At 53.3% G+C, this 22,319-nt stretch overlaps 1 protein-coding gene across 5 annotated transcripts in view; it reads right to left on the bottom strand.

Annotated features, from left to right (window-relative positions):
• Positions 1–905: 905 nt before the first annotated feature.
• Positions 906–22,319, bottom strand: part of bahcc1b (BAH domain and coiled-coil containing 1b) — an 86,180-nt gene continuing 64,766 nt past the window's right edge. For all 5 annotated transcript variants that reach the window (XM_072703929.1, XM_023820569.2, XM_023820566.2 and 2 more), the window contains 18 exons: positions 20,421–20,602; positions 20,157–20,293; positions 19,774–19,887; positions 15,745–15,859; positions 14,865–15,042; positions 14,604–14,774; positions 13,961–14,134; positions 13,558–13,853; positions 13,104–13,184; positions 12,355–12,508; positions 11,613–11,730; positions 11,200–11,275; positions 8,060–8,168; positions 7,851–7,967; positions 7,577–7,738; positions 5,899–7,142; positions 5,300–5,536; positions 906–4,981 (listed from right to left, as the gene is read on the bottom strand). In XM_072703929.1, the coding sequence (XP_072560030.1) occupies positions 4,772–4,981; positions 5,300–5,536; positions 5,899–7,142; positions 7,577–7,738; positions 7,851–7,967; positions 8,060–8,168; positions 11,200–11,275; positions 11,613–11,730; positions 12,355–12,508; positions 13,104–13,184; positions 13,558–13,853; positions 13,961–14,134; positions 14,604–14,774; positions 14,865–15,042; positions 15,745–15,859; positions 19,774–19,887; positions 20,157–20,293; positions 20,421–20,602 (3,875 nt within the window). In that variant the 3' untranslated portion in view covers positions 906–4,771. The remainder of the gene's footprint in view (positions 4,982–5,299; positions 5,537–5,898; positions 7,143–7,576; positions 7,739–7,850; positions 7,968–8,059; positions 8,169–11,199; positions 11,276–11,612; positions 11,731–12,354; positions 12,509–13,103; positions 13,185–13,557; positions 13,854–13,960; positions 14,135–14,603; positions 14,775–14,864; positions 15,043–15,744; positions 15,860–19,773; positions 19,888–20,156; positions 20,294–20,420; positions 20,603–22,319) is intronic.

The raw sequence follows: 22,319 nt of genomic DNA, 5'->3' as shown, positions 1-22,319 counted from the left end.
TACCCAGGCCTCCTTTCTCCAGTCTTGTTTGCCTTCTTCACTTTACCAGCAACACCTCATCCATTAAGGCCACCCCCTCCCCCACCTCCAGGCAAGGTCATGCAGGGGCTGGGGCGTTTATGAGGTGAGGAGGAGCTTCTGGGCCCCACATGGACCCACAGTGATGGTCTTTGGGTGAAGTCAGGGGGGGGGGGGGTCCCTTATACACATACGCATACAATTGGTATGAAAGACATGGCAGGTTTCCATCATTGTACCTCCCAGTGAGAGACCCGGGCAATGTGGGACTGCAAAGTGTGCGGAGCCAGTGAAGGAGATGCTGAATCGGTGAAGCTCTTCTAACCCGCTGGAGGCAGGGGGCGTGACTGGAGGGGAGGGGGAGGTTAGGAGCCGGACTCCTTGGTGCCTATGTGTCTGGAGACCCTGGGGGCGGGTTGGGGGTTGGCAGCTCTGCCGGGATAGGCGCAAGCTATTTATGGCGCCACTGAATGGGATGTAGCGGTATGACCGTGAGTGGCGTGCGATCAGTCTAATTAGCCGGTTTACTTTAATTGATGGAGTGCAGTTGACGTGAGCCTACATTCAACCCAGAGAACTGAGGGTAACGTTAGAGCCTAGTAAAGCACATCTGGTAGCAGGCTTGTGGTGTTTCCTCTACCCTAAATTAAGGTTGTTACCACTAATTGATTCCATACGTAATATCTGGCTATAGAGAAATGTTTAAGTATGAAATTGTCACTTTGGATAGACATTTCAGGTGATTACATGCGCGGTGTTCAGAGTTAATGGGATGGACCTTATAACGAATGTTTGACAGACAGATCAACGGTGACAGACAATTCGACATAATCAAAGACACGCAGGGGGTCGGGGTGACAGGATAAAACACACAGACAGAAATGCCATGGTTTTCTTATCTTTATTCATAAGCCATATATAAAAATCTTAATACTGAAATGCTTTTACATAGTTCATAAACTCCATTTTGACGTCGACCCAAAGTGTGGAATGGAAACGGAGCCGTCACTGTAGAACCTTTACAACATCTTTACCACATGGAACACCTTTGCGAGGGGGAACGACAACAAAGAAATTACAAAATACCAGTATCGATCTCTCAAAAAAATCTCAATCAGTGTTAAAATATTTTTATATTTATTTAGCAACTCTGAGAAATACCGCTTTTTAGGTACACGCCTTAACCCTTAACTTATTACCTCCTAAGCGCGGTCAATAGTGACTTTAAATAACATGGCATGTAAGGAGAGATGTTCCTGCATCTCCTTCAGTAATTCATCACAGTTGCATTAAGCCCTCGCATCCTAACGACTGAATATCAATGCAATTCTATATGTTATAATAGTATTGCACCTGTGTCTTTTGGGGGGGGGGGGGGTGTGATCTTGCCACAGTGACATCACTTCTGTCTCATGAGAATGTGCCCAATCGCATCGTCACGTGCCCCGTTAAAAACCACCTTCATGCACCAAGGGGTTACACTTTGACCGGTCTGATTCAAAAAGGACTGGAGAAGGCAAGTCCCTTTTTCTGCACGACTGTGCTCGTCTGTGAAGGCCCCCCCTTGGAGTTACACCCCTTTACGGATTCTGGTGCTCTGCTCCGGAAAGAAATAGTCACAGTCTACATGATTGGAGTTTTTTTTATACACTCAGTCCTCAGTACATTCGTGTCCCTTCATCCAGTGTCATTCACACATGCGTCTGACGCAGACATGCGGCAGAGGGGGTCTGTCGGGGGGCTCCTCCGGCCTTTGCCGTCACGGGCCGGCTTCCCGGGGGGGCCCATCTCCCTGTGCCTCCAATAACTATTTTAAAAAAGCAGAACACTGAGAATAACAGAGGCAGCAGGAGCACAGATCTGTCATGGATTCTAATCAAATTAAGAAAGAGCAGTATGATTCAGGAGGTATTAGCGAGAGGACGGGCAATATGGTCACCCAGCTTTGCGGCTTAGTATGAACTGAATTTGTTTCTTAATGTCTCTTAATGGTACAGAGGACAGTGATCATTAGTGCTGCCATTATATAATAGTGACTGACAACCTTTCAGACACCTGTACTAAAAGAATGAGGGAGTCCCTCGAGTCCCCGGTAAACAGACCTGCTACTTGCAGTTAGTGCTTTTCAACATCAGATTTCACAAGCAGATTTCTTTTTTAAAAATAAGCTTAAAAATGTTAAAACTGACAGCTTTAGATGGAGGCAAAAAATGTTGAAAAATGTGCTGCCCTTCTTAAAACATTAAGACAGACAAAGAACTCTTGGAGATTTTTTTTTGATACGTACAAAAAAAAGATAAACTGAATTTTTAAATCACTTAGCATAAGATGGCCTGTAGGCTTACAGTACACAGCAAGGTTAGAAAATAACCATGGCTGTTTATCAAGAGGGAACACAGACCGCAATGGCTAATCCAATAACAACAACAAAACTTAAACAACAAAATTTGATAAACCAGTAAAGTATTTCCCTGTGGGTATCAAAATCAGGCTGCACAATGATGTCACTTCCTGTGGGGGGAGGGGGGGGGATCACAGACACTCCTAAAGGCACGCTGCTGATGCTATCAAACAATGTTCAGAAATGAATCCAGTGTAAGTTTGCGTAAAATACATATTTGTTTTATTTTAGGACATCAACCATTTAGGTCATACCGCAGTTAAAAAGGTAAGCGACATTTAATGTAGCCCCTGATTTCTCTTTAAAGCTATTTGGTTTGCAATGTTCGTAACACCAACACTAACATACAAAAAAATGTACAACAGTTCCCCGTCCCCCACATGTACTCATTCACACACTTAATTAACTTATTACAGGTTTGCATATTAAATGACAGCAACAAAAAGAATGACAAAATGGTTTTGGCAAAAAAAACACCCAAATACATGACGTGTTTGATTATGCGTGCCCCCTTGGAAAATGCGCCACATCGCTGCTAGTCTGATTGTCCTTCACAGTTACACAGAGGAGGCCGTAACGGGCCTACAAGTGCCAGAGTCGCAGGTCCGGTTGCGACGCGAAAACAGCAAAACACACACAGACACACGCAAACACACGCACGCGCGCTGGGTTCTCTCAACGTTGCTGCAACGTAACAGGGACGTTACGGGTATGTAACGCTTACGCCGGAGAGTGCTCCCGCGATACAAGTAAGAATCAACATTGTCAATTAGTCATAAATAAATCAGGTCCGTCAATCTGATTGCAGGCTCCCGGATTTAACAAAAATACAACACTCTGATTGGATTTTTTATATACTTAATTTATCATAATTTAACGAAAACCTTACAGGTCCTTTGGTTTCTGAAGCCAGAAAAAAAGTGTTGACGTTTCAAAGTGACCTTCAAAACCAGAGAAAAATCACGCACACCCACAGAGACCAGGCTGGCCCTCTTAGTCCTCATTTATGAGGGTCGGTAAGTAACAATAGAGACCGTCTTTCGGCATCTCGTCGGCAAACGATCGCCGGCCGCTTCGTTTGTCGGTCACTGGCGCTTGTAATGTGTCCTCGTGAAGTTTCAGGATTTGCATTTTCCTTGTCTTTGTCTTCTTGTACAGGCAAGGCAGCTGTCTCTTAGTTTTTTGCTCCTCATAGTAGCATAGCGATTTGAAAAAAATAAAATAAATAGTTGCCAAAAGAAAAAGACAAATGAACAGGAAATGTAATGAGGCGGACAAATAGCCAGGCTGGCAGGCAATCTCCTGCTCCTTCGCTCCTGATCGGAGCCTCTTCCCAGGGGAATATGCCCGTGTCGTCGTTCCAAACTGCCACCAGCACTCTGCACCGTGCTCCGTCTCGATTCAGCCGGGCACAGGCAGGGCTAGCCTCCTCTGCCACCGTCTGCTCATCTTCACCAGGACGGTCTTAAGTCGATACGCTCCACCATTAGAAAAATAAAAGGCGCGATCGAAAAACATCAAAGGAGGGGCGAGTGTCTCTCTTTGCAGAGATATGTGTATAAAAAATGTGGAAAAGAGTCATTGATCTGTACAGTTTTACACCTGAATTCGAATAGGCAAGAGGTACTGATTTGTATGGCTTACTCAGACAGTTATTCTTAAGTAGACGAAATTTGGATACTTATTTTAATGACTACTTGAGTTGCCTAGGTGTTTTAAATACTCAAATTGTGGTTTAGACAGTATCCTGTACACATCTGAAGGCCTGCTCTCCTGCAAGGCCTTTCTCTTCGTGCCAGTTGTACAATTCCAGTGCACCCCCATGATCCGAAGCCGGCCAGTTCGGACCACATCTTAACCCGTGCCTTCCGTTGTTCTGGGCACCTACAGACCCGTACTGCCGAGTCGTCAAAGAGGACCTCCTTTTACAAACTCCATTTGTGTCTTTTTTTGTCTCTATTTAGCCTGCAGAGGTTGCATTTGATCGTGCTCCAGTAGTTAACAGCTCATGACAGAGGCTTCTCAGGGGACCAACACAGGACCAACACAGCGTGAGGTTTTCTCCCACTCCCGCTCCTCATCTTCTGCAGTGCCGTCGTGCTCCACCATGGGGCGTGCCTCAGCTGGACCAAGGTTCACTTCCCGAGCAGCCTACCACTCTCCATCGCTGTGCCAGCAGCGGGTAGCGGAAGCAGAGGGTGAAGTTCTGACAGAGGGGGCAGTTGCATGTCTGCGGTTACAACTCCTGCCCTTCACAGTGTCCCCTGTCAGGCAAAAAAATCACAGCTCGTCGACCATCATTTCTGATTGAGGTCTTTCAGTAGTGCCACCAGGAGAGCAATATCGGGGCTGCTAGCACAGGATAGGCACCCCCTCGGCAGTGACCAGCTGACCGCTGCTGGGGTCGTAGCTTCCAGCCAGGTAGTAGAGGTCCTGACTGTCGGGGGTCAGCTTCCGGCCACGACTTAGCTGCTCGTACTCCTCGCGGCTGACCACTTGGCACTTGTGGGAGATGGTCTGCACGTCGTTCTCATCCTCATGGGAGGACTGGTACAGAGCATGCTGGGACAGATTGAAAGGAACATAAGATTAATGCCCGAGGCTACTATAGTTAAATAAAACACAGGCTTTGAGTCTCCCAGCTAGTATTAAAATACCAGCCCTTGGTTCCAATATTTTGAAAATGTTGACACACAACTGTAAACAAGGGACAAGGATACTCTAGTCTTCAAGGATGACTTTGAGGCAGGTTGTATGCAAATTCTGAATTCATACAAGCAACACAGAGGTAAAACATCCAAGAACATCCTAGCTTTGAAAAACCTAAAACCCAAACCTAAAAGCCAAACCTGTCTGCAGCAGTGTAAGAGAGAGCTCTACCTTGCCATCCCTGTGCCTTTTGCCCAACTTGGTCTCCTCTGGATGGTAGAACCACTTGACCTTCACCACCATGCTGCTGGTCCAGGACTCCCAGAAGCTCTCGATGCGGCCAATGTACGGCAGGTTGGGCCGGCCGGCGGACAGGAACACGGCACAGTCGCCCACACGCACCATGTCGCGGCCGCGCACGATGGCCTTGTAGAAGAGCTTGCGTGCTTTGCCCTTCATGCCTCTCCTCTGTGGACACAGAAGCAGCCAGAAATGTCATGCTTATTCCGGAGAGCCTCCAGCAAGTCCTTTGCTTAGTAACACGCTCAACTTCCTGGGCCCTATTACATACTTGTATGCAGAACGGTACTGAATACGTTGATCTTGGTTAGTTTGTCAGGCATGAATGTCTAGAAGGACTAGTTACACCTTCAGTGCTTGGGTTGGTTTACAGCAAACCAATTGCCAGCAGATATAGCCTTCCCAACACAACACATCATTTTACTCCTATATACTAGAAACCAGCATTAGCCTGTGGGAGCGGTTCACCATATGAACATAAGTATAAACTAACTTTCAATGTGTGATCTTGAGCAGTGAAGCCATCTCACCTGGGTTGGGTTGCCAGACCACCGCCATAGTTGCCGTGCTGGAAGGAAGGGAGCCATCTTGGGTGGACTATTAGCTGACGGTAGCTTGTCCCTCCTCGGAAGCTCCTTTGAGCTTTTGGATGGTAAGAGTGAGGAGGGAGAGCTGATGCACTCTTTCCTCCTGACCAGCCTGTTGTGAGCACTGTTGCTGTTGACCCCTCCTCCCTTGGAACTGCTTATGGCCATGGCCTTTGCCACAAAGGTCCGCTGCGCCGGAGGCTCCGTGGACGGCAGCAGGGCACGGTGAGACGAGAGGCAGCCCTGCAGTAGCAGGGTAGAGCCTTCCTCGTCCTCTGAGCTGTAGGATGAGTCGTTGTCAGAGGAGCAGAGGCTTGAGCTGGACAAGGAGCCAGAGCTGGATGAGCTGGAGGACCCAGAAGAGGAGGAAGACACAGAGAGGCGAGAGAGGAAGCGTCCCGCTGTCCTCAGGCCGCCTGAGGCTGCAGCCAGCTCTGCTCTGCCCTCCTCATCTTCCTCCTCGTCCTCCTCGTCCATGTCAGAGTAGAAACCGTGGCAGTCAGTGAGGCAGTTTATGGCAAAGTCTGAGTAGCTGCCCATTGCTAGGGCAGGAGATGGCTTCCGCAGGTGAGAGGCCCCCTTCTTCAGCAGCTCGGCACGGGCACTTCCACCCTTCTTGTTGTCCTTGACGAGCAGCACTGGGTGTGAGTGTCCCATCGGCGAAGACATGTCCCCTAAGCCTTTAGTCCCAAATCCCTTGTCCATCCTGCTACCCTGATATGAGGAGCCAAGCAACAGTAAGGCTTTGCTGTTTTTGGTCTTGGGTGATGTCACACCCTCATGATCCAGCTTCACCAGGAATTCTGAACCAGCCTTTTTACTCCGAAGAGTGCTGACTTCTCCTGGTCTCCTGCTCCGACTGCAGGCAGTATTCTTAGGGCCAAGAGGCACAATGGCTGACTGGCTGCCAAAGGAGGAGCAGCCATTAGCAATGCTGCTGAAGGAATCCACCTCAAAGGTGCTTCTGAAGATGCCTTTGGCTGGGGTTGAAGTCGAACCCATGAGGAGGGGGAACATATCCTTCCCTTTAGTTGTTTTCCTAGGGGTGCCATTGAACTGGAAGAAGTTGTGGGAGGGCTTTTTTCTGGGGACAGCGATCGCCGGCCAGGTGAGAAGGGGGGTACTGCTCTCTTTCGCACTGTCCGACGTGGGACTCTTTGTTCCTGAGTTGACACTTTTTGGTTTGCCTGGAGGGAAGGGGAGACAGAAATGAACCACATATCCATTTCAGTTGCAGGAAACTGACACTGCAGCCCAATGGCTGTAGCAACCTCCCATGATGAATAAGCGAGATGCAGCATTACATTCCCTGCAGCCTTGTTTGCAGATTTGCTACAGGTCTGTCCTCCAGTCATTACAAGAAGTGGAACAACCGAGAAACTAGTAGGTTCCGTCAGTGATTTTGACAGGGACAGTAGATAGCAAAGTAGTCAAGCCCAAAGAGGTCCTCTTTCTGTAGCATATTTGAAGAACAAATAGCTTGATCTTCAGCAAGATATTAAGCCGTACAGAGAGATAAACTCGGTAAATCTCCTTGGATAAATATTCCCGCTAAGCTATTCAAATGCATGCGCTGACCGGAGGTATTTTTCCATATGAAGCGTGGTGCAGGTCTGATTACCTGGCTTGGTCTTACTGGGGTTCTTCATGTCCTGTGCGCTTGCAGCCACCGCGTTGTCCAGTTGGTCAGAGGAGATATTGGACGGTGTATTCTTCCCCAGGACCATGCTCCGGCGACCTCTGCGACTTTGTGAGGCCAGGAGCGTAGGAGGTGGCTCTGCACCTGAACACACAGGAAAGTATTTGAGTGAGGATGGGGGCGGGGTGGGGGGGGAATTGAATCAGAACATTTTCTTTCTTTGGGTTTTCACACAATTGGTTATTAATCAACTTACAGTGGATCTGGTAATCAGGTGGAAGGAAGCGGACATTAGACAAGGAGATCCACCCTCTATCCCCATCGTCAAACTCCACCATGACGCTGCCTTCCTTCTGCTCCTCCCCAGGACCCCCTGCAATCGAATTATTCAAAACCAAACATGAGGGTGGACATGAGGTCAAAGACTCACAAGCACCCAAGCGCACACCTTTCCGTCTCCCTCACCTTGTTGCACGTATCCTGGGTACAAGCACCGTGAGCGCTCGCTCCAGTATGCGCACACCCGCGTCCCCGTCGTCAGCCTGGAGCCTGTTTCTGGGCGCACCTCCAGCACCTGACAGACACGGAGATGGGTGCTTATCAGTCCCAGTGCTGGGAATCGCTTAGGGAAAGAGTCGAACAGGATGAAACCAGGGGCTACATCCAAGTAGAGGAAACCCTAGAAAATGAGGCAAGAATGACCACAAAATGATGTGGATGTGAGGGCACCAACACAAAGCCTCCTCTGTAGCTGCTTGGGAGTGAATCCCGAATCGGATTCCGAGTTATGACCGCAGCTGCGTTTAACACCAAGGGAGCCAGACAGGGAGAGAGCAAGCCTCTGTTTTCAAGGCTGATGCGGATCTGGAGAGCGGAAGAAGTAGGATGTATTCAAACGACGGCTCATTTAAGTTACAGGACGGCTTGTACTCAAACGCTGACCCAGACTCTCGCAAGCGCACACACACATCTAGCTTCGTCAATGCAGTAACCAGAGCGGAAGTCATATTTAATCTTGGGCCAAGTCTCTAGCCTCGGCCCTCCTTGAAAGGGCTGGAATTCATGATTGGTAATTCAAGACGTGCTGAGTAACCCGTTCAAAGAAAAGCAAAATGGAGAACGAAAGAGAAACAGAGGCGACTGTTTAATAGTGGCTGGCCAGCTTCGCGGTTTTGGGTGGGTCTGACTCCCCATGCTCAATGAAGGCTTGAGGGGGGGGGGGCTCAATCTCTTAGCCAGGATATACAGGTATTACTCCTGAAGCCTGGGAGGCAGTTAGATCATTGAAAGGGAGAAAATGACAAGCTAAACTAGAAAAGGCCCCTGCCTGACCACTGCCGCGTCCAAAGTAAAGAGGTTAGTAGCCTGACGATATTCTGCGATTGTTTCTCGGTGCTGTGTAAGGTTAGTGCATGTGTGAGGCCACTTCCAGGGCCAGGTCCAGACACAGGCAAACTAGCCAGCTGCCTTGGGTCCAATCAGCACAAGGGAACCTAGACGTAGTCATGAAAATAAAAAAATATATAATAATATATATATATGGCTGGCTGTAGCTATAGGCAGAATAGGTAGCTGCCAATCACTCCTAAAAAACCTGTGTTGTGCAGGAAGTCAAATGGTCAGTTTCATTGTGGGGGGGGGGGGGGGGAGTAAAGCTTTGCCAAGGGCCCCTGAAAAGGTAGATCTGACCCAGGACAGGAACACATGAGTCTGCTTCAGATCCAGAATGGGGTTGATTGGCCCCATATGTTCACACACCAGGAATTCCACTCTGGCTGTCAATGGATCTCAAGACAAGACGAGGCGATGGTCATAACTGGGTATGTGTCTACAGACAGGCGTGTGAGTGCGTGTCTGCGTGCTCGTCTCTGAGCGCAAGAACCGGAAAAACAGAAACAAAATCCTGAGGGAAAAAAGGCAGAGCACAAAAGATGGAGGGAGCCGTGAAGGAAGAGTGAATGAGATGGGAAACAGGAAAAAGTAAAACCTAAAGCCTTTATTTGCCATGGATGTCTTAGGTTGTGTGAATCTCTCTCTGTCTCTGTCTGCCTCTCTCTGTCATTTCTTGGCTTTTGTGAATCTTTCTCTCTCCCTCTATCTCCTTCTCTCGCTCCGTCGTTTCCCTTTTAATTACGCTGCTGCATCCGGAAGCACTGGCTGACTCACGCAGATAAAGGCGGATCAGATCGCAGGCGGCAACAATGCCAAAACGTGACCCCCCCCACCCCACCCCACCACAAAAAAAGGGGCAGCCAGCTCCCCACCACTGGGGTGTGCTGGGCAAAGGGTGGTGCTGGCGGAGAACTGGGGGGGGGGAGATTGATGGCACGGGGGTGCATCAAAGCCGTGTTTACTCAGAGAGACTGGCCCATTCGCTACAATGGGTGGTGGGAGGGGGTTTGGCAGGCGACACAGGGACTAATCGCAGGAGCACAGACAGCTGCGCCGCCTAATCCCGCTGGCACGCCGCCCCGCGCCACCCCACGCCGCCCCGCGCCGGGGCTCGTATCTGTTTGCCGTCGCTGCAAAACAACAACACCGCGTGCCACTCCGTCTCGCCGTTTTTTGTCTTATTTTTTTCTTTTTTGTTCCCTCCCCCTTTTTAGATCTAGATCCTCCCGGAACCCCCTGCCCCCACCTCGCCTCATTCCCCTGCCTCAAGATACTCCCATAATTCCCCCCCGAGCCCTGAGGGTCACAGTGCTGGAAATGACATAGTGCTGGATGTGGCGCCCGTCCAGCAGCCCCACAATGGCGGGACGGAAGTGCCGCCTCCGAGGAACTCGGCCTTGTTATTCACCGAAGGCAGAAAAAAAGTCAAATATATCAGCTCAGGTAATGTATTGCAAGGCTGACAAAGCATTGTGGGTTTACGGCGTGTAATTAGCCCCGTCTCCCCCATTGGCTTAGACAAACTAAGCATGTTAGCATAACCTGGAGTTCAATGAAGAAGTATGCTGCATAAAAAAGGCCCCCAGCCCCCCCAGGCGCTGCAGCTAAACCAACTGGGAACAATCACGACTGATAGAACCCAGAGACAAAACAAGCAAGATTCCCCCCCCTGACTGGCTGCTCTCTGCTAGCTGGGGCTGAACATGGATGCGTGTGACTGCCGGGGGTGGGGGGGCATATTGAGCTCAATCTGCCGGCCATGTGGGGTCAAGGCACGCCCTAGGAAGGGGGGAGTGTTGACGGCAACAGGAGGCAGGATCGGGGTTTTCCCATGAAAACAAAAATATCCTGCCCCCTCTACCCCCCCCCCCCCACCCCCCTCAACAAAATCATATCATCTACCGCAGATGTTTGTAAGTTGTTCTACCTACAGTCACCCGGAATGGGATTAAAAACACAGTAATAAAGAACACACACACATCCCTGCCGGACACAGATGTTCGGCCTTTAATGACTTGAGCAGATTGTTGGGGAATTGGGCTGTGTCCGCCCCCCCCCCACCCCACGCCCTCACTGGCCCTTCCTGACAATGCTTCCCTCTGGGGGGAGTCTATGGAGGCTGTGGGTTTGGGAGAAGAGGCTACGATGGTATGGGGAGGATGGTGACTGTGGGGTGGGGGGAGGCGGGATGTGGAGGGGGGAGAATAACTCACGGCTTCCTGAAGCAGCTGCTCCAGGGAGTAGATCCTGGGCCGGTGTCCCCGCTCTCCGTCGATGACAACACTGTAGCTGAAGGAGTAGATGGGGGGGCAGTGAGAGGGAGGGGTGAGAGGGGGCCCCCTTTTTATGGGTCATCTCACTTGCGGTTATTCCTGAAGGGGTTGGCTGGGATGTCCATAACCTGTACTTTGAAGTGTGGAAATGGGGGGAATGCTCAGTGCTGGGGAGGGGGGGGGGCGCCATGCGCAAGAGCGTCAGCTGTTTAACCACCCCCCCCATCCCCGCAGTGCCTTTAAGCTGGAATTCAGGTCACAGAGCCCCAGAGATCTCAGGTGAGGGGGTGGTGGGATCAGTCAACCAATAAGAGGCAGGGAGGGCGGAGTCATGGTGGAGGGGCGGAGCTTACATGCCGGGCACCTCCAGCGTGTGCACGTACGCTGCGTAGAGCAGCTCGTCCTCTTTGGAAATGAGCACCTTCAGGCCGTCCACCAGCAGCTCCTTGGTCAGCACACAATTCGGGAGGGCTATGGGGGGGGGGGGCACGCAGTGGTATCAGACAGTAGCAGGACCGAGGCCTCACAGCACACATGCAACCCCCACCACTCTACACTGCCAGGCCTGTACTGGGCCCTTGTGTCCCCAGCATAATGCTCCAAGGGGGGCCAAGGGGGGCCAAGGGGGGCTAACATGAAGGCAGCACAGGAAGGAGACTTATACACCTATAATATGCTTTGGCTCGATCCCATTTGTTAGCCAGAATGGTACAGTGTGTGTGTGTGTGTGTGTGTGTGGGTGTGTGTGTGTGTGTGTGTGTGTGGGTGTGTGTGTGTGTGGGTTTGCATAGATCACATATAAGGACCAAATTGTCCCCAAAGTGTAGTAAAACCTGAAATTTCCCTAATTTTGGGGACATCTTTTGAGGTCCCCATCTGGATGACCTCAGTTTTATAAAAATCTGTGAATGCAATTTAAAAAGTAAAAATGCCAAAAGTCTTGTATTTGGGTTGGTTACTTATGGTTAAGGTTAGGGATGGGTAGGGGTTACGGGTGTCGTGATGGGGATTAGGGTTTTTCCCATAGAAATGAATGGGCGGTCCCCATTTAGATAGGAAGACCAACTTGTATGCATAGATAATCTTCACTCCTACCTGCGGGGGGCGCTCTGTGCGACTGCAGCATGTTTTCCCCATCGCCACCATCCTCGTCCTCGTCCCCGTCCGAGAAGCTGCTGTCCTCGTTCATCTGGAAGCCCTCATCCGCTGCCAGTTTCTCCAGCAGCCGGCTTCCGCCATGGGCCTTGGACTGGGCAGAAGGGGACAAGAAGACGTGAAAATCATGTGACACGCGCAGCTTCCCGCCTCGCGGATCGTGCCCAGTAGCGGCCTAGTCCACTTTGGGCAGATTCTGAGGCAGCCAGTAGCTCTTTGTGAAACAGTCTATTTGTCTGTGTACTTGAGTTTCAGAATTGTCCTCTGAGGTCCATAGAAGAAAAGCCCATTTGATTATAGTGCCCCGGGGGATACTGGTGTGGGTGGAGATCCCAGTTCTGCCCCAGTTTCCTGCTGCAGAGCAGCGATGCCCCCTGAGCCTGCCGTAAATGGTCTGTCTCGCATACTTTCGGGATGACTTGGGGCAGAAGCGGCTGATTTACTGCTCGGAACGTCTCACCGCCTCTTACTTCCACTTTAACAATGCATCACCCCCCCCCCCCACCCCCGCCACCCCAACATCCTTATCTTATCTGGGATGATTTGCAAGTGTTTACATTTGACATATTACCCGTGTTATGTAATCTGCCTATATGAGTCTCTACAGGATCGGCACAGCCGGGACGGCAATGCAAGCTCTCCTCAATCATCACCCCTCCCCACATCCACCCCAAGCGCTCCCTGCTCACCTGCTTGTTCCTACGTGGCCTGCCCCTGCCTCGCTCCTTTCCCTTGGGGGCCGCGCCCAGGCCTGGCCAGCTGCCCATCCTCTGCAGGGGGCAGAGATCACAACCATGCTGAGACCAACTTCCCGACAAGGCCGAGCGCCCCCACACCCCACCTCTGCTCACCCTGTCCCTGCTGCAGACACTTCGCTCTTACACACTTTACTATCCATCAGGGTAAACAAAGCATTTAAATAAGCTTGACTAAACAGAGGTTCCACCAGCAAGTCTCTCCATCTATGCTAATCAAGCCCGTTATTATATGAATGACAGTGTGAATTTTTCCTGTGAGTAATGAGAGCCTTTTGCCCTCATTCCTTCCTCGAAATCCAGGAGGGGCTGAGCTGTCATGCTTCTATTATGCCGGAAAAAGATGAACGAAATACTGCAGTTCCCTGAGCGTCCAGGCCGTGCTCACCTTGCTCATAGAGGCCTGCAGCCCGGCGGTCCTACAAGTGGTGTTTTTCAACCTTTCACCGGCCAAACCCAGGGCACGAAAGCCGCTGCCCCGCCCGCAGGACCCAGCCCTGGCCCCCATCCCCAACTTCAGTGCCTCCTGCTGGTGTGGCGGTACCCGGGAGCCGCGTGCCAGCTTTGACCCCTCCTGCGGCGAGAGCTCAGGGTGTCTCTTTGCTGCAATGGCAGGACCGGGCCTGCAGGGGGCCCTCTTCCTCACTTTCACCTCTCCCGCTGAGCCGTGCGTGGTCGGTGTGCCTGGAAGCCGCAGTCATAACAGTTTGACTGCCTGCCACTCAAAGGAACAACGAATAACAGGCTTGTTCATGCGCTCTAATCAGTAATTAGGGCGGACACATTTTTACCCAGCATTCCCTGTCTTTCCTTCTTATTCTTGGCCTTTTGATTGGCCTCCAGTTTCACCACAGAAGATGGAGAGGGACCAGTGGTGGCTGTACACGGAGAAGGCTCCTTGGAGGAAGGAGCTTTGATGCCATTTTGTCCTTCCTCACTGTCGTAACTGCCTTCATCTTCCTCGTCTGCAGATGGGGCCAGATCAGAGATTTCAACATAAGAGGAAACTTAAGTTCAGGCCAGACAGATCTGGCCTTTGTGGTGGAATGGAGTGTCAACACTGGACCCGACTCCTGCCTGGTCGCATCCCAAAGCCCCGCCCCTCTAAAGCCCCACCCATCTAAAGCCCTCCCCCCCCAGAGCCCCACCCCTCGAGTGTCATTGGCAGGCGTCATCAGCCCACTGGAAACAAACAGGATAACTTTCAGGGCAATCAACAAATCACTGAAAGAGATGCGACCTGGTCGTGCCCCTAACCTTTGCCCACATTAACTGTCCCTTACATTTAAACATTATTCCAGTTACTCTGGAATGTCACCGATGGGAAAATGGCCTCCTCTCCTGTGCTCTCCCATTACTAGAAGGTCCGTTATTCTCAGAGAACTCAGCAGAAGGTGTCCCTGGACCCCAAACGGTGCCCCCCACTGGACTCACCCTGCTCCGAGGACTCGCTGTCCGTGGGTGACGTGTCCTTCTCCTCCATCACTTGCCGTGTGCGCAGCTGCTCGTTCCCTGAACGGCTAGTGGCCTGCAAGTGGAGGGGGCTCTTCATCTGTGCATCCCCCCCCCTCCTACCCTCCTGAGTCACTCCCCCATCTCCGCTGGCTGTTGGGGGGTAGCAGGAGTTCAAACTGGACACTTTCCTGCTGTGGTCCTGTGTGACGGAATCTCCCTGTCTGAATGATCCACACCCACCTGTGTCGCTCTGGCCACCAGAATCACTGGCCCTCATTGGCTGTGGGGCCCGGCCGTGGGCCCCCGTGAGGGGGTGCTGCTTGGTCTGGGCCTTCCGTGTTAGCTGTGACACCTTGCGTGCAAGTTTGGAGCTCAGCACCCCTCGCTGGATCCCAGGTCTTGACCTCCCCTCCTTCATCTGAGGAGGAAGAGGAGCTAAAGCTTTTCATAATGACACCTGGTTGATGGTTTGACGATCGAAATAAAGCAGAAGCACGTTTAAGGGACTGTGTGTCCTGCCATAAATGACATGCGAAGGGCAGAAGCAGTGAATCGGGCAGGATCAATGCTTAAGGCATAATCAGTGCACAGGGCAGGATCAGTGTTTAGTGCAGAATCAGTGCATAGGGCAGGATCAGCGCAGGATCAGTACATAGAGCGGGATCAGTGTTTAGGGCAGGATCAGTGCATAGGGCAGCATCAGCGCAGGATCAGTACATAGAGTGGGATCAGTGTTTAGGGCAGGATCAGTGCATAGGGCAGGATCAGTGTTTAGGGCAGGATCAGTGTTTAGGGCAGGATCAGTGCATAGGGCAGGATCAGTGTTTAGGGCAGGATCAGTGCATAGGGCAGGATCAGTGTTTAGGGCAGGATCAGTGCATAGGGCAGGATCAGTGTTTAGGGCAGGATCAGTGCATAGGGCAGGATCAGTGTTTAGGGCAGGATCAGTGTATAGTGCTTGACAGAAAGACGCCCAGCAGGGCCCTCCTGCGACTCGAACCAGCAGCCATTTAATTCAACCACCCCCCCCCCCATCTCCCATTGTCTGCAACCCGCATACAAAGGGCCCAAATGACAATCACTTCATTAGACGTATAACCCCCCTCCCCCGGCCACTGACCTGTGTCCCCCCCAGGTGGGCGAAAGCACGGCTGGACAGCTTGGTCCTCTTCCTCTGTGAGTCGCTGCCCCCCTGGGTGTCGTCGCCGGCCGAGCCGAACCCCGCCCCCAGAGAGCTGCCAATCAGTCAGAAAGGGGCATTCATTAGGAGAGAAAGAGGACGACAGGGAGAAGAGGAAGAAAGGAGAGATCAGAGGGACGAGCGCAGGGGCGAGTCAGCGCACCGTGCCTTCTAATAACACCCCCTTCATCCTTTGATGAATGGAAAAGCGCCACCCCACCCCTACCCCCGCCCCCCCCCAGGCCGTGGGATCTAACAGCAAACCCTGAAATACCGCGGGGAGGCTGTCTCTGCCAGCCCCCGCGTGCGGCTCCAGCCACTCCGCGCACCATTTACGCCCGACGGCTGTGAAGCACGCCTCCCCCGCCCCCCACTGCATTAAAGCCCCCCACTGCATTTCCATATCACTGTACCGCTTTCCCTCGTTCACCCGTCTGCTTCTCTCTCCTTCTCCATCTCTCTTCATCCTCCCACTCTCTCTCTCCATGCACCTTTGTATCCTCTCAACCCCTCTTCTCTCTTTCTTTCTCCCCACCTCTCCCTCCACTCTTTCATCCTGTCTCCCTTTCTCTGTCCTATCTTTCTCTCCCTGTCTCTCTCCATCTCTCTCCCCCCTTTCTCTCTCTGTATCTCTCTCCCTCCCCATCTCTCTGTCTCTATCCCTCTTTCTCCCTCTCTCTCTTTCTCTTCCCTGACTCTCTCCCATCTCTCTTTTCCTCCCCATCTCTCTCCCTCTCTCTCTCTCTCTCTCTCTCCCCCTGTCTCTCTCGCTCTCCTACAGTATAACTGGCTGGTTGGCCCCTGCAGCTTTCTGAATGAATCTAATATTGAGCTCTCCTTGGCTATGGGGGGGGGGGGGGTCCTCCCCCCACACTTCCCTTCTTGCCAAGCGTCTCGCTGGTCCCGTTTCCCCCCTGGGGGCTAGTAGATGGGCTGAGCTGTCAGTCATGGAGCTTTGATTGACTGGGGGGGCGCCTTCAGTGTGGGCTGACAGACGGCAGTGTGACAGGATCTTCTCCCTGCTGGGTTAACGCCACCCAGTCGCCGGTGGGGGGCGGGGAGGGGGAGGTGATTGCGCAGTGGCTAATTGAACAGGACTGTGATTAGCGGGGTACTGCTGAGACGAGTGTGCCCCCCCCCAATGCCCACTGAGCACTTGCTCCACCCTCCTCCCCCTTCTGTCACCAGACAGGCAGTGGGGGGGGGGGGGGGGGGGGGGTGAAATATTGAGAGGCTGTATTCATTAGCCCCAATGACCCCCTGCATCCCACCCTGAAACACACGTGTCTCCCTGGGCTCTGCCCCCCCTCCATCTATCTGCACCCCCACCCACAAACACAACAAAAGAAACCCTCCCAACCACCTTGGCCCCCCCAGTCTGCCCTATTTTCCGTCAGCTGTCTTAGTCCTGGCTGCCTGCCCTTTAACGGGGGCGCCGCCATCCCAGGGCATCACCGTTCTGGGGGGGGGGGGGGGGCGTGTGTGTGGAGGCTGTCTGTGCTGTCCTAGGGGGGTGACCGCCTGGCAGTATGCCTGCCCTCAAACTCATTGCCCCCGGTCTGGGCAGGGCCCGATTTCTGACGTGACTATGAGATGGGGGGGTCATAGAAGCAGGGGGGATGTTGATCTGAGTACACACACACACAGACACACACACACACGCACACACACACACACACACAGACACACACACACACAGACACACACACACACACACACACGCACACACACACACACACAGGGGCAGTGGAGATGACACCCGTGTCCTCAGACACACATGCCCCCTACCCCCCCAGGAGTGTAGCAGCAGTGAAAGCAGGAGGGATAGGAGCGGAGAATAATAGTGGCCTGTGTGGAGGGGGTGCAGTGGACCAGGGGCGGGCAGGTCCGTTTTAGAGGAATAAAAATACAGAAGAATTGCTGTAGGGCGCTTAGACTCGGGGGGGGGGGCAGAGACAGATGGGGGGGGGGTCCCGCGGGAGGCTGTCCACTGACCTGAGCTTCAACGCCGGATCAATAAACACTAACCTCTATCGAGTGACGGGACGGCTCCGCTCAGCTCCGCCCCCCCGCCCCCCCACACAGCCTGCTGCCCTTCATGCAAACAAAACTTACCCCAGGCCCTGATCTGCGTTTCGCTTCCCCAAATTCCCACTTCGCTGCCCCCCTCCCCCCAAAAGTTATCCTTTGCACACCCACACACAGACCTGCGCATAAATGCATATTTATATACACACAGATAGACACAGACGCACAGATACACCCCCCCCCCCCCCCCAGAGAGGAGACTGATACCAGGTTCTGGGTTCTTCAGAAAGAACAGCCGTCTAGGTCACAGACACACACAGTTGTCAGTAAGGTAAGAGCTTCCAGAATCTTCCCTGTGCTGGGGGTGTTTGTTCTGATCCGAATCAGCAGCCAGCAGAAGTGTGAACCCAGTCCCAGACCCGCTGTCCTTCCGGCATGGACGCTTAGGGCAGCACCCCCTGCCGAGGTATAAATACGGGCTTGAACCCGGAGCCTTGTGCCCTGGAGGAGCCTCATCTTGCCCCCCCCCCAACTACATCCGCAGTGACCGCGATCCTGCCTCAGTAAGGAAGGGCCCAGTGTAACCCGATACGGTGGGCCCTGGTCTGCCTCATTAATGCCGCCGTCTGCCCCCCCCCATGCCCTCTGAGAAGGACCTCCTGCTTCCTCTTCGCTCCTTGTCACATACTTGCACCCCCAGTACCTGTGGAGGGGTCGTGCAGTACGGCGGATAGTGGGGAGATTCTGAGAATTCGCAGCCCTCTGATTATGTTTCCTGCCCAGTCAGTACCTCCCCCCCCCCCCCCCACTGGATTACTGGCCAGTCAGCTCCACAGCAGCATGGCATATCCACGATCCTTCCCCCCAGTGGGACTGTCAGACTGTACTGGATCCCAATCTGATGTCCACCCAACCCCAGTGGGGGTCTCTTCCCAGCAGGCCTGCTCCTTGTCATGTCACACGTGCGGAGACCCCCCCCCCCATCTCATTTAAACGGCACTCGGACCCCAAGCCCCACCCCCCATGCCCTCCGGACCCCCAAACTCTTCAGTCTCCAGCCAGGTGTGACCTTTAACCCCATCCAGACCACCCTCTCCCCCCACATCATCGCTCCGTGTTCCCCCAACCCCCGTCCCACAAACCGCTGCATTGCCGTGATGATCCCAAAGGACACCCCCCAGCAGCAGATATGGAGGAAAGGAACGCCAGCCAAATAAACGGAAGAAGGACGCGGGCCCTGTCTCCATGGAAACGCTGCGGCGTGACGGAAGCTTGGCTGTTGCTCCTGCAGTCAGCTGACCGCCAGCACACGGGTAAGCAGGTCGCAAACAGCAAGGATCCGGAGGTCAGGCGAACAGACTGACTGTGATGACGCCCCTCCTCCCCCCACCTCCGTCCCCCGGGGTGATCGATGGTCTGTGATTAATCGCTCTGGCTCGCTGCTCAGATTAAGCTCTCGAATTCCCTCGTTTGAGCTAATGTGAGATTTCCACCGTCATCCTGGCAGAGTCGATAGGTATCTCACATGTGCATGCTCTGGCACACACACACACACACACACACACACACACACACACACACATGCTTCAAGGAGGCCTCGTTCACAACAGTGTGTTCATCATGTGCTGCTAATTGCAGCCACTTCGTTAAAACAACATCTGGCAGATGCCTGTAATTTGTCTTCATGCCGATCTGTTTGCTCTGGTTGCTGGTGTAACTAACCAGACGCCTCCCCCCCCCCCACCCCCCGCCCCGCTCAGTTAACCTCTGACCTCATGGGCACTTCATGCAAAGTGGCCAGCAGTTTGAGTAAGCACTGGTGGGGGTTTGGCTCACCTAGGCTCACACACAGACACACACACACACACACACAGTCTCTGAAGCATGGAAACAGAGTGAGGTGGCGCCCCCTAGTGTTCCCTCTGCTCATTGGCTGCTCACCTGGCTCTCTTGGGGGCCTCTGTGGGGACGGGGGGACCAGCACTGGGGGTGGATTTTCGCTTCCGGGGACGGCCTGGTCCGCGGCGAGCTGGGCTTCGAGAAGTCTCCTCTTTCCTGGGGGGGCGGGGAGCACTGTGTCAGCTATGGTGCATGGTGGAGGGTCAAGGCTACTTGCTGGGAGGACTGGCTGTGCTGGTGGCCACAGCATAAGGCAGGACTGTGCTTTGGTGGCATGGCCTGTATATGGTGTGCGTGTGACGTGTGCATGGCGTGTGGTGTGTGTGTTACATGTGCATGGTGTGTACGTGGTGTGCGTGTGACGTGTGCATGGCGTGTGGTGTGCGTTTGGCGTGTGTGTTACGTGTGCGTGGCGTGTGACTCACTGGTGGTCCTGCTTCCTCTGAAGCTTTGCCAGCTCCTTCTGCTTCTCCTTGTAGCGCCTCTGCAGGGCAGCCAGCCGAACCCGCATGGCCAGCTCCTGCCCATCCAGCGTCTCCATGGCGATCTTCGTCGGGCACACCTGTGGGGGGGGGGGGGGGGGGGCAGTGGCCAGGGGGGTTATGGTTCAGTTCCTCAGCAGTAGAGCGAGGAACACACACACACACACACACACACACACACAGTGAGAGACACAGGCACACACATACCGGCTCGTGTCGGGGAGTCCAGCTGCACTTTCTGCGCAGGTTGAGGGTCCTCCGCAGGGAGCCAGGCCTCCCAGCCCCAGCCTCGGCTCTGGGCCCCACGTGGCCCCCAGCATCCAGCTCCAGGGCTCGAGCAGCCGCCAGGGTGGCCAGGCTTTGGAGGTCAAAGGTCAGCAGCTCCTCGCCTGCGCAGCAGAGGTGATGTTTGCTTTTAATTATCAGAGTCAACACTGAGCTGGCATACCATAAGCCGCCCCTCCCACACTGCCCCCCAGAGGCTGCAGAGATGGGCGGCGGGACAGAGCTATGTCTGCTCATCCCTCTGGGCATGGTTGCGTTTGTGTCACTCAGCCACGCAGTCACACACCCTGTGTCCACATCTGCGCAGCCAGGGCAGTGCGTTGAAGCAGACATGAATGTGTCACATCGCGTCAAGTCAGGGGGGCACCCACAGCACTCGGGGTCGGGGGGGGCTAATCTGAATTTCGTCAGTGTCATTAAGGCTGAGGCCAGGTGATCTACATATCGAGGAGGGGGGGCAGCGACCACGGCGACGCCATGGAGATGGCAAAGGAGCCACGTACGCTGCTGTAGGAGGGCGGCACGGCGGCACAGGGAGGGGGGCACGGGGAGGGGGGGCACGGGGAGCAATAACAGGGTTTGGCAAGTTCCCATTTCATTCCCAGAAATGACCCCTTTGCTGGGGGAGGCGGTACGAAGGAAAAAAGTAAAAAATGGAGAGAAAGAGGGGGAGGGAGAGAGGCATCCTGGGGGGGGCTGGGGGGGGCTGAGCACTGTGGTTTTCACACACAGCCACGAGGACCCTCTGCTGACCTTACTGCTCGTGAGATATTTCTGACTCTAACAGCAAACGTGTGTGGGGGGGGTTGCTGGACAGGTGGGGGTCCATCCTGAGAGCAAAATGGTGATCAAGACACTAAAACTGTAATAGGCTTGGGATTGCACAGTGAGGCAGGGAGTGGGAGGGGTGAGGAATGTCTGGAGGGGGGGGGGGGGTTATTAAGAGGCGGCCTGTCCCTGCCCTTGATGCAAGAGGTCAGATGATGTCAGTCCCTGAATTAACACACCCGTGATGTCAGATCCTGTCCAGGGTCGGGTTCTGGCACCTGGATGACATCACCTTCCCATGAGCTATTGTGGCTGGCCCTCAAATCAATACAATCAGCCGCACGCCGTCCCAGTGAGGTAGGGTTAGGGGAGGGGGGCCAAGGAGCCTCACTAAGAAGGGGGGAGCGACTCCAAAGATGCCCGAGGAATGAGAATCCACCTATGGCCACATCCTAACCAAGCGTGTCTGGATCACACTAACGGCTGGATCACACCAACGGCTGGATCACACCAACGACTGGATCACACCAACGACTGGATCACACCAACGGCTGGATCACACCAACGGCTAGATCAAACTAACGGCTGGATCACACCAATGACTAGATCACACTAATGGCTGGATCACACCAATGACTAGATCACACCAATGGCTGGATCACACCAACGACTGGATCACACCAACGGCTAGATCAAACTAACGGCTGGATCACACCAATGACTAGATCACACTAATGGCTGGATCACACCAATGACTAGATCACACTAATGGCTGGATCACACCAATGACTAGATCACACCAACGGCTGGATCACACCAACGACTGGATCACACCAACGACTGGATCACACCAACGGCTGGATCACACCAACGGCTAGATCAAACTAACGGCTGGATCACACCAATGACTAGATCACACTAACGGCTGGATCACACCAATGACTAGATCACACTAATGGCTGGATCACACCAATGACTAGATCACACCAACGGCTGGATCACACCAACGACTGGATCACACCAACGACTGGATCACACCAACGGCTGGATCAC

Source organism: Paramormyrops kingsleyae, chromosome 20 (assembly GCF_048594095.1).
Source record: "Paramormyrops kingsleyae isolate MSU_618 chromosome 20, PKINGS_0.4, whole genome shotgun sequence".
NCBI lineage: Eukaryota > Metazoa > Chordata > Actinopteri > Osteoglossiformes > Mormyridae > Paramormyrops > Paramormyrops kingsleyae.
Note: the sequence above shows the minus strand (reverse complement) of the source record. Positions and strands in the feature narration are given on the sequence as shown.